This window comes from Leptopilina heterotoma, unplaced genomic scaffold (genome assembly GCF_015476425.1).
Source record: "Leptopilina heterotoma isolate Lh14 unplaced genomic scaffold, ASM1547642v1 Lhet_169, whole genome shotgun sequence".
Lineage (NCBI taxonomy): Eukaryota > Metazoa > Arthropoda > Insecta > Hymenoptera > Figitidae > Leptopilina > Leptopilina heterotoma.
In genome coordinates, this window is record NW_025110885.1 from 1,417,149 (window position 1) to 1,428,630 (window position 11,482).

Sequence of the window (11,482 nt, forward strand, 5' to 3'; positions counted from 1 at the left end):
ATTATATAAAATTTTGTACAATTGATATTTATAATAAAAAAAATATAAATACCACTCAGGACAATTTTTCTCTTGGAAAAAATTGTCAACACTCTTTTTTTGTAATTATTATTAACTTTTTTTTTACAATTCAACCTTTTTTTTTGTTTCGAGCTATTCTATTTTTATTTTTAGCTGGAAATGGAAGAAATAATTGCAAATTTTTCTGTGCGTGGTTCCATTGTCATTTATTGAAAAGGTCTAAGATTTATTTTTTTTTTTTTAGAAAAGTCGAACAAATAAATACCTACGAGAGAGAAGGAGACCTTTTAAATAGTAGGTGAAGGTAAACGAATATTATGAATCAACAATCAATCGTTGAAATATAAAGGAAATGAATGATTTTTTTTCTTTAAAGTTCATGATTGATTTCCAATTGAAATAAAATTATGGAAATGAAAAAAAAACTTTAACTTCTAAATTATATTGTTTATAATTGCAAAATTTTTTTTTTTGCAAAAATTACAATTTTTTAATTTTATTTTTAATTTTTTTTTTTTGAGAAGAAAAATTTCCAAAAAAAGTTTATTTCTTGGAAAAAGTGTTTGTTGTTAAAGAAAAGTTAGCAGTTAATCGACAATGCCAATTCTCAATCGGATGACGTCAGTTTTCTATGAATCAAAATTTGAAGCATTGTTTTGTTTATTATTAAACTTAGATTTTCCTTTCTGAAGCCCACGATTCTGCGAAATACTTTTAACATACATTGAAATACATTTTCAATTTATTGGCTGTTACATTTAATTTTCATCCAATATACTCAATATATATATATATATATATGTATTATATTCTGAATTATTATTTTTCTCTAATTTTTTTTTTAAGAACAAAAATTTCTTTCTTAAAAAAGAATAATTCAAGTTATTATAATTTTTTTTCTATTCTATTATCTAATAAAAAAATTGAAGAGGGGGTAAAAATGGAAAGTAAAATAATTTTCTTCACACTCTACTGACACAACAATCTCCATTCACAGTTTGATGACGTCAAGAAGAATGAGTAAAAAGTCGAAAAAATTACGTATTACATAAAAACAGGTGAAAAAAATGCACTACAAGCGAGCATTGATTTTTAAGAGTGACGTTACAGAGAATATAAGATGAAAAATAAAAGGTACGAAGAATTTTCATAAACGCTTGTGACGTATAACTACGTCAATAATTGAGAGAAAAATTTCTCTATTATAATTTTCAATATTTATATTGAATTTCTTTTGACGATAAACAACTTTATATTTAATTTTGTCCCGACACTGAAGACAGTAAGTTCGTGGAAAGAAAGTGTACAAACAAATTTTTCTATTTATGAGTAAATTTGGAAATTTGATAATAAATATATATTTTTAAAATTGGAGTCTTATTGTGTGTAAAACCTGCGGGCAGGTGAAAATAATATAGTTGTAGTAATTTTTTTAAAATTAACAGTAAAAAAATAAAATAGTGAAAATAATATAGTTGAAGACATTTTTTTTAAATAAACATTGAAAAATAATATAGTTGAAGACTTTTTTTTTTAATAAAAACTGAAAAATAGTAAAATAGTGAAAGTGATATAGTTGAAGACTTTAAAAAAAAAACAGTGGAAAATAATAAGATAGTGATAAAAAATAGGACTTGAAAAAACATTATGAATTCCCAAACCGAAGATACAAATGCAGTGAAGAAAAAGTTGTTCAAAAAAGATGATTACCGAGCATTTAGAATTGCTCTCGATGTTCAGGAATCTGATTTAGAAGATTTTTGTATTGAAATGAGTAAAAAAAAAGTTAAGTCTCCAAAGTGCTTGCTCAAATCAGTATTTAAGGAAAAAAATTCTCAAGTTGAGAAAAAATCTTCACAAAAAGCAGAAAAAAAAATTGATCATTCATTGACAGTTAGGACTGAAAAAGAGAATATTAAACCGAAAAAAAATGTTATTAATCAGCCGTTGGAAGAAATATTTAATGATGAGGAAGAAATTATTGAAGCTTCCGGTGGTATGTAAACAAATCTTTACAAATCAGAAAATTCATTTAATATTTTTATTATTATTATTTTTATTAATATTTGTATAATAATAATTATTATAATCATTTTTTGTTATAATTACAATTTTAATAATAATATTCTTATCATCATTTTTATTATAAATACAATTTTAATTATAATAAATATTATTATGATAGTCGTTATTATTATTTTTTTTATTAGTATTCTTATTATTGTTATTGTTATTGTTATTGTTAATATTTTTGTTAATAAATTTACGAATTATTTTTCAGAGCAAAAAGAAATAGAAGAAAAGAAAAAGGAAAAGAAGAAAAAAGCATTGAATGTTGATTTGGATGTGGTGAAAAAGAAAAAGATTTTAAAAAAAACGAAAAAAAATTCTAAAAATGTAAGTAAGGAGGCCACTTTGGATGTGATGAATACGACATTTTTGGAGGAAAATGAAGAGATAACAAACGAAGAAATAGCAAATGAAGAAATAACAGACGATGAAATAACAAAGAATGTAACGAAGAAAAAAGAAAATGTCACGAAAAAGAAGAAAACCAAAGGCATAGTGAAATCAAAGACTTCTGAACACGTTTCAACAGAGAAGAAGAAAATTTCTAGGAAATCGAAAAAAATCCCCAAAAATTTACAGGATGATTCGAATATGGAAACTAACGAAGCACTTTCCTTTGAGGGAATAGAAAATTATAAGGAAACTGATAATGCTAATGAGGAAGTGTCAATCAACATTAAAAACCCAAATTCATCATCAGTAGCATTAATCGAGGAAGGACAGGATCTACAATCTTTTGAAGAAATCTGCAAAAATATACAAAATTCTTCTACTTTTATTGGTAAGTTGTATTTCTAGTAGAAAAAAAATACTATTTAACGTTTTTCACAAGAAAATAAATTTTTATTTTATTTCTTATTTTATTTTTGTTATTTTTTATTTTTTAGAAGAAGATGAAGGCGAGAAATTAGGAGAAATAGAAGAAGAAAAACGAGAAGCCGAAGAAGAAGTAGAAAAAGCAGAAATAGAAGTCGAACAAGAAGACATAGAAAAAGAAGAAAAAGATGAAGAAATAGAAGTAGAACAAGAAGTCATAGAAGACGAAGAAGAAGAAAATGAAGTCGAACAAGAAAAAAGAGACGATAAAAAAACGGAAAAAGTAGAAAAAGAAAAACAAGTTGAACAAGAAGAAATAGAAGAAAAAAGTGACGATGAAACAGAAAAAGAAGAGGAGGAAGAAGAAGAAGCAGAAGAAGAAATAGAGGAACGACTGTCAGCACAGAATGAAGAGACTTTAAAAATCCAAAATGAAGATCGGACTGAAAATGAAACATTACATCTTCCTTCAATTTCATTAGAAATGTCCGAACCTTCTGAAAATTCTGAAGTTACTCTCAATCTTGCGGAAAAATGTTCGACACCCAAAGTCAATCAGGCTATTGCTTCTACATCTTCGTTTTCACCACTGAAAGAAAAAGAAGAGAATTATAAATTGAACGAAATTAGTGAAGCATTAGCAAAAGTTCATATTTCTCCTCAACCAACAGGTTCGTCTAAGAAGAAAAAGAAAAAAAAATTGTTTTATTCATTTTTGTAATTTTTTTTTTTCACAAAATTTTCAATTATCAAAATTTAATTATAGATTTAAAGTTTTTATCTTTAATTGAAACAACAGTTTCTTGTATAAGCAATTCTCATGAATTTTTTTTTACAGAAAAAGTAAAAGTGAGTAAACGTGAAGCAGCACGTAAGAGAAAAGAACAGCGTGATCAGAAAAAAATGGCCAAAGCAGTGGGTAAAATTAATAATTATGCTCTGAAACAATTGAAGAAGCTCGATGTTGATGTTGTCCATCCTGAATTACAACAATACAGTGAGTTTTTTTTTTATTTTTTATAATTTATATTTAAAAACATTATTAAAATTAGTAATAAGGGAAAAATTTTATAGAATTTCACTAGAATCATTACTACACAGTAAAAAGAAAGTCTTATTTTAAGGCAGGAAAGCATATTTAATTATAATGCGAAGAAATTTATAAAAAATTTGTAAATAATTGAATTTCTGTGAAAATTTTATTTATGAAAATAATAGATAATGAAAATCATTAAATTGAGGAAAATTTTTAAAAAACAATTGAATTTCGAAGAAGAATTTTATTATTTGTAAGAATAATTTAAATTTTGACAAGAATTTTAAACAAAAGTTTTAAACAGAATTGAATTTCTCTAAAAGAATTTTATAACTTTTGAAATCAATTGAATTTCTGCAATAATTTGTAATTTCTCTAAAATTTAAATTTTTTTTTAGTGTTAACTAAAAGTTTTCTATAAATCCATTATTTTAAATAATTTTTGAAACAGTTTTTTGAGAATTTTTAAATCCATTTGTATTTAACTGAAATTCATTTTTAAATCAATTTTTATTAGAAAATTCTACTAGAATTCAATTAATTTTAATAAAAAAAAATAATTGAATTATAATGCTGAGAAATTTATAAAAAATTTGTTTACATAATTGAATTTCTGTGAAATTTTTATTACTTTATGAAAATAATACATATTGAGAAGCATTAAATTTTTGAAAATTTTTGAAAATAATTGAATTTCTGAGAAGAATTTTATTATTTATAAGGATAATTGAAATTTTGACGAGAATTTAAAAAAAATTTTGAACAGAATTGAATTTCTGTTAAGAATTTTATTACTTTTAAAAATAATTGAATTTTACAATGATTTTGTAATTTCACATAAATTTCTGGACATTTAAATCAATTTTCTAATGAATATTTTTTTTTCAAGTAAATTCAGTACAGGCAGATACTGAATCAAGTTCGAGTAGTGATGAAGAAACATCAGATGTTTGTTACTGTCCCGATTGTGATTGCTCATTACTATGTGAATGTTCGTGTTGTAATGACAGTTCGGGATCATCAGCTAGTGAATATAGTGAAACTTGTTCTTGCTCAAGATGTCAGGAGTCAACTTCCTCATCATCCGACTCTTGCTACCCTGTTGATGATTCTTCTTCTGAAGAGTAAAAAAAAATTTTTTTTTCGCTACTAATCTAGCCTCAAAAATTTTTTTCGAATTATTATTTCGGTCATTTAATTCAATATACTTGTCGTCCAGAAGATATTTGTTGACTAACACATAAACAATATTTAAATATTTACTGCAGGAAAAAAAATTTCTTAATTGGACTTTTATGTTATTTATTGAGACTAATTATTAATTACCGACTTATATATAATTATGAAAATTGTTACTTTCGGTGAATTATGAGAATTATTTATTGCGACTATTTTTATCTATATGTAATTTCTGACACTGTATCGTTGAATTTTTGAATTTTATCTATTCTGTATTTTTGATTCCTGAAAAGGGGATAAAATGTAATATATATTAATTTTTTGAAAGATATTAAATATAATTTGATGTCTGAATATATTTTAATTAAATTGTATTAAATAATTTTGATTAATAAATAATTTTACTATTTTTAGAAATAAAGATGGAAATTTTGGAAATTAGTTAAGAGATAAGATATTGGAGGAATAAAAATTGATAAAATTCTTTGGGAGAAAATTAGAAGAATAGAAGGAAAGCTCCTATGTTTTTTTAAGTGTAATGGAAATTTTTTATAACGGCAGTTCTAAATATACAATATGAAAGGAAATTAAAAAATCTTAAATATCGATTTGAAGAATGCTAAATGCCCTATCATTTTTTAATGTGCATTATATGCTACAGGTACTCGATAATATCTATGAATAGAAAAGCATTTTACATCGCGTCACTTGATGAGACGTCAAGGTAAATAAATAATAAAAAAGTAAGTACAAAACCGTAACCTCGCCATTGTTATTTCTCACATTATACATCGATGTATCTTACCTGGGGTTACAGTTCTATTAAAAAAAGCTGCCAATAAACCACTCGTGAATAAAAAGAATTTAAATAGAATAAGAAAAAGAAGAAGTTCATTCAAGCTTTCATACATTATCATTCAATTTCATTCAAAAATTTTATATATAATTTCAATCAATTTTTTTATTTTCCACTTGCTCGAAATTAATCTTTGATAAAGTTAAAAATCCAAAAATTTATTGAAATTCCATATAACCTCGGAATTGATTTTTAAAAAATTTCAAAATCCACTAAATGAATTTTTGTCTTGGAACTGATCTGTTAAAAATTCTAAAAATGATATAAATTACTTTTTCGAAAACAAAATATAGTCAATAACCTTTTAATAATGATAAAAGTCGTTTGCAAAATTGGTTTTCAATTTTCAATGTAACGCGTTTAAAGATTAAAATGAAATTTTAATCATAAACACTTTGTAAATAAACGTGAAAGCATTAAATCACCATAAGTACGGACGTCATCAAAGTGAATTTCATAAACTGCTAAAAAATATCATGTAAATATACCGTTGGCTTAAAGATGGATTTATTCTCGTCGATTTTATTTGCCTTGTAAAATAATATTTATACCACACAGCGTCACGAATTTTATACGAATGTAGCGATCGAATAATAATTGATTCTCGCAACGTCACGAAAAAAATCATTTCTTCTTATTTCCTTAAAATTGTTCCGAAATTTTCTTCTATATGGATAAATTATATTTTTTTGTGATTGAGATTTTTTTTCCTGATGTTATATTTCCATTCGAGAAAATTTTTCTACACAGAAAAAGTTTTTTACACAGAAAAAACACTTTTTATTTTCTGTGATATACCATTTTTTTATTTGGATAATAATAAAAGATTTATCAATTTTTGAAGTAGAAAAATGTCAGGTTTGATAGACAATATTTAATTTAGGAGAAATAGGGCAAGAAATTTTATTTTCTAGTAGAAAAAGAGTATTCGTCAGACATTTTGTAGTTTTCAGTTTGTAGGAGAAAAAAAATTTTAAGTGTAAAAAGCGATTCATAGACAGACAATAGTAGGAGAAATAAAGAAAGAAGTTTTGTTTTTAAGTAGAAAAGGTGCGTCTTTGACAGACAATTATAGTTTTAAGTGCATCATTGTTTTTAGCAGAAAAAACATTTTAAGTAGAAAAAGTGTAACTTTGTCAGACAATATTGGTTACAATAGTAATTTTCTTGTTTCTAAGAAAAGAATTTTTATTTTAAGTAGAAAACGTAATGTATTGACTGCGCAAAATTTTTTTTTAAAACTTATAATAAATTTGTCCATCTTGGACGTCTTCTAATTTTTAAGTAGAAAAAGTACAATTTTCTCTGACAAAAATTTTCGATCTAAGAATATAAACTTTTTGTATTAAAATAAATTTCCACTTTAAGTAGAAAAAGTTCGACCTTGTCAGACAATTATAGTTTTGAGTGCATACGCTCTTTCGATTAAAGAAACTTTTTTAAGTAGAAAAAGTTTCAAGTTAGAAAATTATAGTTTTAAATTCTCATTAAAAAATTTAAATATTCTTAAGTAGAAAAAGTTCAACTTTGCCTATTTTTTAATATTTAAGGATTTTTTTATTTTTAGAAATTTTATTTTTTTGGAAAAGGTAAAATTTTTTAACACACTTTTATTTCATACACTATTTTCTTAGTAGAAAAATATATTTTAGAAATTTTATTTTTTTGAAAATGGTGAAATTTTTTAAAATACTTTTATTTCATACACTATTTTTTTTAGTAGGAAAATATATTTTAGAAATTTTATTTTTTTAAACACGGTGAAATTTTTTAAAACAATTCAATATTTGATAACTAGTTTTTTGATCGAAAAAAAATTTAAGTGGAAAAAGTGGATCTTTGTCAGACAAAAATGTTCGATCCAGGGAGGTAAATTTGTTGCATTAAAATAAATATTTATTTTTAGTAGAAATATTTGTAATTATCAATATTATCTATTATCAGACGATATTTAATTTAAGAGAACTAAAGTAGAAAATAAATTTCAAGTAGAGAAAGTACGAATTTTTCAGACTCTTATAGTTTTAAGTTTTCTATAAAAAAATTGAGTAGAAAAAGTTCGACTTCGCCAGACAATTATATTTTTAACTCCATACACTGTTTTTAGTGGCAAAAAATTTTAAGTCGAAAAAATACAAATTTACCAAACGACATTGTGAATTTTCTTGTTTATAATAAAGTAGAAAAAGTAGAAAAAGTGCAGTCTAGTCAGACAATTATACTTTTAAGTGCATAGACTCATTCATAGTAGAAAAAATTGTTTTAAGTAGAAAAAGTGGTACTTTGTCAGACAATGTTAGTGCTAATGTGGGTTTTATTGTTTTTTGTAAAAAAAATCAGGTTTTCATTGAAAAACGTAATTCATTTACAATCCAAAATTTCTTTAAACTTATCAAACTTGTTCTATTTCGAAAAATTTTAATTTTTAAGTAGAAAAAGTGCGACTTGGACAGACGGAAATTTTAGATCCAAGAAGATACGAGTTGTTTTATTAAAATAAATCTATACTTTAAGTAGAAAAAGACCAGCTGTGTACAGACAATATAAATATTAATCTAAATTAATTGATTAATCTAAATCTAAATTAATTAATTATTTTTAATTAATTAATTAAATTAATTTAGCTTAATTTATTCGAATAGTTTAAGCTGATTAATATTAATTAGCTTTTACAGAAAATAAAAATTCTCCAAATTTTTGTGAGGAATAGTAAAACATTATCATAGAAAATTTAGAGAAAAAATTACTCAATTTCTTGCATTTCCTAAATAATTGAATTTATAAAATTGGAAATAATGTATCAAAAAGAAAATCATTATTATTTCTACGTGGATCGACGATCTTTGAGGATTGACCTTGAAGAAATGGCAAGTTCAAGGAACTTGTAAGTTTCTGAAAACACCTACGCTATATCATTTATTCGCCTCTCATGGGAAAATGAGTGTCAATTATATATATATATATATATATATATATATATATATATATATATATATATATATATATATATATATATATATATATATATATACGCACAGAGGCAATTCATTTCACGAGGAGAGAAAGAGAAAGATCTATATACACAAAAGATAATGACATAAACTTTTACAAAATGCTCTTGAATAAGATTTTTATTTTTAGAAAAGAAAAGAGCAGAAAAAATTACAATCTGCCTACTAAAGTGGAAAAATTTATTATTTAGAAAAAAGATATTTTTTTACAATAAATAATTTTTTTTTTATAGTCTCACGTGAAGTAAAAAATTGAAAATAATTTTCACATTTTAGCTTCAAAATAAGATGGTTTTTGGTAAAAAAAAAATATTTTATTGAAATTTTATAGTTTGCCTGAAATGAATTTATGAATATGTTTTATGGGTAGATTCTTGTTGATCAGACAAAGAAAGAGAGAGAGTGAGAGAGAAAGAGAGACCGGTATTGGCATACAGATATAAAATCGAGAAGATTCCGAGGATAGTTACAGGAGAATCTTCGAAGAAACATGATCGAGGTGAGAGTAGAGAGTTACAAAATTTTATATTAATAATTAGAATGTTATTTTCGAATTTCCTATTTTATTTTTTTATTTTGATCTATTTTTATTTTTATGTTTCTTAATTCATTATTTTGTACTTTTGTTATATTGTTACTTCATTATTTTGTTTTATTATTATTTTGTTACTTTCTTCTTTTGTTATTTCATTATTTTGTTTTTTTTATTATTTTGTTTGATATTCTAATATTTTGTTCTAGTATTAATTATATTTGTTACTTCATTGTTTTGTTATTTTTCTAATTTTTCATTTCTTAATTTTTTTATTTTTTTATTTTGGTTTATTGTTTTTCTGTTATTCTGATATTTTATTCTATTTTAAATTGTGTTATTTTATTATTTTATTATAATTCAATTTTTCTGGATTTCCATTTTTTATTCTTTTTAATTTTGTTATATTGGTTTATTGTTATATTATTTTATGATTTATTTACTTAGTTATTTTGTTATTTTGATATTTTGTTACTTTGTTACTTTCATTATTTTGACGATATTTTTTTCGGTAATTTTGATCCATTTTCTTAACTTCCTTGTAAAGAATTTAAAAATCGAAATGAAAAACTAAATAAATTTAAAATCATAAAATTAATAGTTAAAAAAAGTAAATAAATGGAAAAGAATAAAAAATTTTATTAATAATGACATAATATTAAAAATGATAAATATAATAAATTGAAAATGTGCAGTGAATTGATATTACACTTACTACAATGTTATTGTTATTTTCAACTTGTTCGACATTGATATCAGTGAATAAATGATTCTCTTATTATTCTAATTCTATGAAGTGTAAACAATAGAATCTGGATTATTTACCGTGGCCATCGAGTGGAGACCATTATTTACTTTTTTCAAAAATACATTCTTTTACAGAAAATTATCTTTTTGATTAATTTTGAAATTAATTATGTTCACATAGGCGCAATAAATAATAATTTCAATTATATTCAATCATTTTGTTTATATTTATAAAAATAATATGTATTTTCTCTAAAGTGATTTATTTTGTCAAAACTTTTTAGAGGTTGTATTAAAAAAAATATATTATATTATATATATATTAAAAAAAAAAATTTTTTAATTCAAAAGATAAAAACAATTGAAAAAAATAAGAATATTTTCGAAATTTACAGTTTCTGCTATTGTTGAATATTGCCGGAGTGTTTTGCGCTCCCATTGAACTTTATGCGGATCAAAAGTTTCTCGATGAGGAAAATGAAGCCGAAATAATTATTGCCGTTGAACCATTGAGAGGAGTGGAAAATCTCCATGAAAAATCAATTCCAATATTTCGACTGAAATATCCCACTTATGTACCGACAATTAATTTACATGAAAAATCACAATTACCGTTAAATTTCTTGGGTAAAAAAAATCTTGACGCCAAACAAATAATGCCAATTTCATTGAATGCAAAAACATTTTACGATAATGATGATTATTTGTTTTCAATGATACATCCAAAAAATCAATATGAAAATGTCTAAAATTATATTTATAATCTAATATTAAAAATTTATAAATCATTTTCATTGAGTTTATAATTTTATATGATTATAGTTTATAAAAATTTATATTTACGAGTAATTAAATTATTATTGTATTATTAAATTTACATTGTATAAATTTTTATCTATACACTTTGTATAAACTTTGCAGACACTACTTTTATATTTATACATATAATTCTAATTATTTTTATTATTATAATTATTTTTATTATTATTCTTATGATTATTAATTATTATTGTCCCGACAAAAAAATAATTTTAATTTTCTATTTAAGCGTACAAGCTGTTAATGAAACTTTATAAAATTATTTATAATTATTATCAATTTTATATTATTAATCACAGTTTATTACAATTAAGTAAAAATCATCAACGATCATGATGGAACTAAAATAATATTTCTTAATTAGTTTAAGAATTAGTTTATTATTAAAAGTAGTA

General features: G+C 23.2%; 2 protein-coding genes across 3 annotated transcripts; both read left to right on the forward strand.

Annotated features, from left to right (window-relative positions):
- Positions 1 to 1,023: 1,023 nt before the first annotated feature.
- Positions 1,024 to 5,486, forward strand: LOC122499540 (glutamic acid-rich protein-like). 2 transcript variants are annotated; one of them, XM_043607956.1, is made up of 5 exons: positions 1,024 to 2,017; positions 2,303 to 2,872; positions 2,982 to 3,578; positions 3,746 to 3,904; positions 4,833 to 5,486. In XM_043607956.1, exons 1-5 carry the CDS (start codon positions 1,669 to 1,671, stop codon positions 5,069 to 5,071), a joined length of 1,914 nt encoding a protein of 637 aa, XP_043463891.1. In that variant the 5' UTR covers positions 1,024 to 1,668; the 3' UTR covers positions 5,072 to 5,486. The 2 variants fall into 2 exon arrangements, with proteins under 2 accessions (XP_043463891.1, XP_043463890.1); XM_043607955.1 differs by having other exon boundaries at positions 1,025 to 2,017; positions 2,979 to 3,578.
- A 3,868-nt stretch (positions 5,487 to 9,354) lies between these two features.
- Positions 9,355 to 11,255, forward strand: LOC122499537. Its single transcript, XM_043607953.1, has 2 exons — positions 9,355 to 9,488; positions 10,664 to 11,255. Exons 1-2 carry the CDS (start codon positions 9,480 to 9,482, stop codon positions 11,015 to 11,017), a joined length of 363 nt encoding a protein of 120 aa, XP_043463888.1. The 5' UTR covers positions 9,355 to 9,479; the 3' UTR covers positions 11,018 to 11,255.
- The last annotated feature ends 227 nt before the right edge of the window (positions 11,256 to 11,482 follow it).

What these genes read in the sequence shown, in the direction of transcription:
- LOC122499540 (XM_043607955.1), top strand. Translation starts at nt 1,669, where the DNA reads ATGAATTCCCAAACCGAAGATACAAATGCAGTGAAGAAAAAGTTGTTC. An exon ending in TATTTCTCCTCAACCAACAG is followed by an intron (nt 3,579 to 3,745) that starts GTTCGTCTAAGA and finishes TTTTTTTTACAG; the next exon opens with AAAAAGTAAAAGTGAGTAAA. An exon ending in TCCTGAATTACAACAATACA is followed by an intron (nt 3,905 to 4,832) that starts GTGAGTTTTTTT and finishes TTTTTTTTCAAG; the next exon opens with TAAATTCAGTACAGGCAGAT.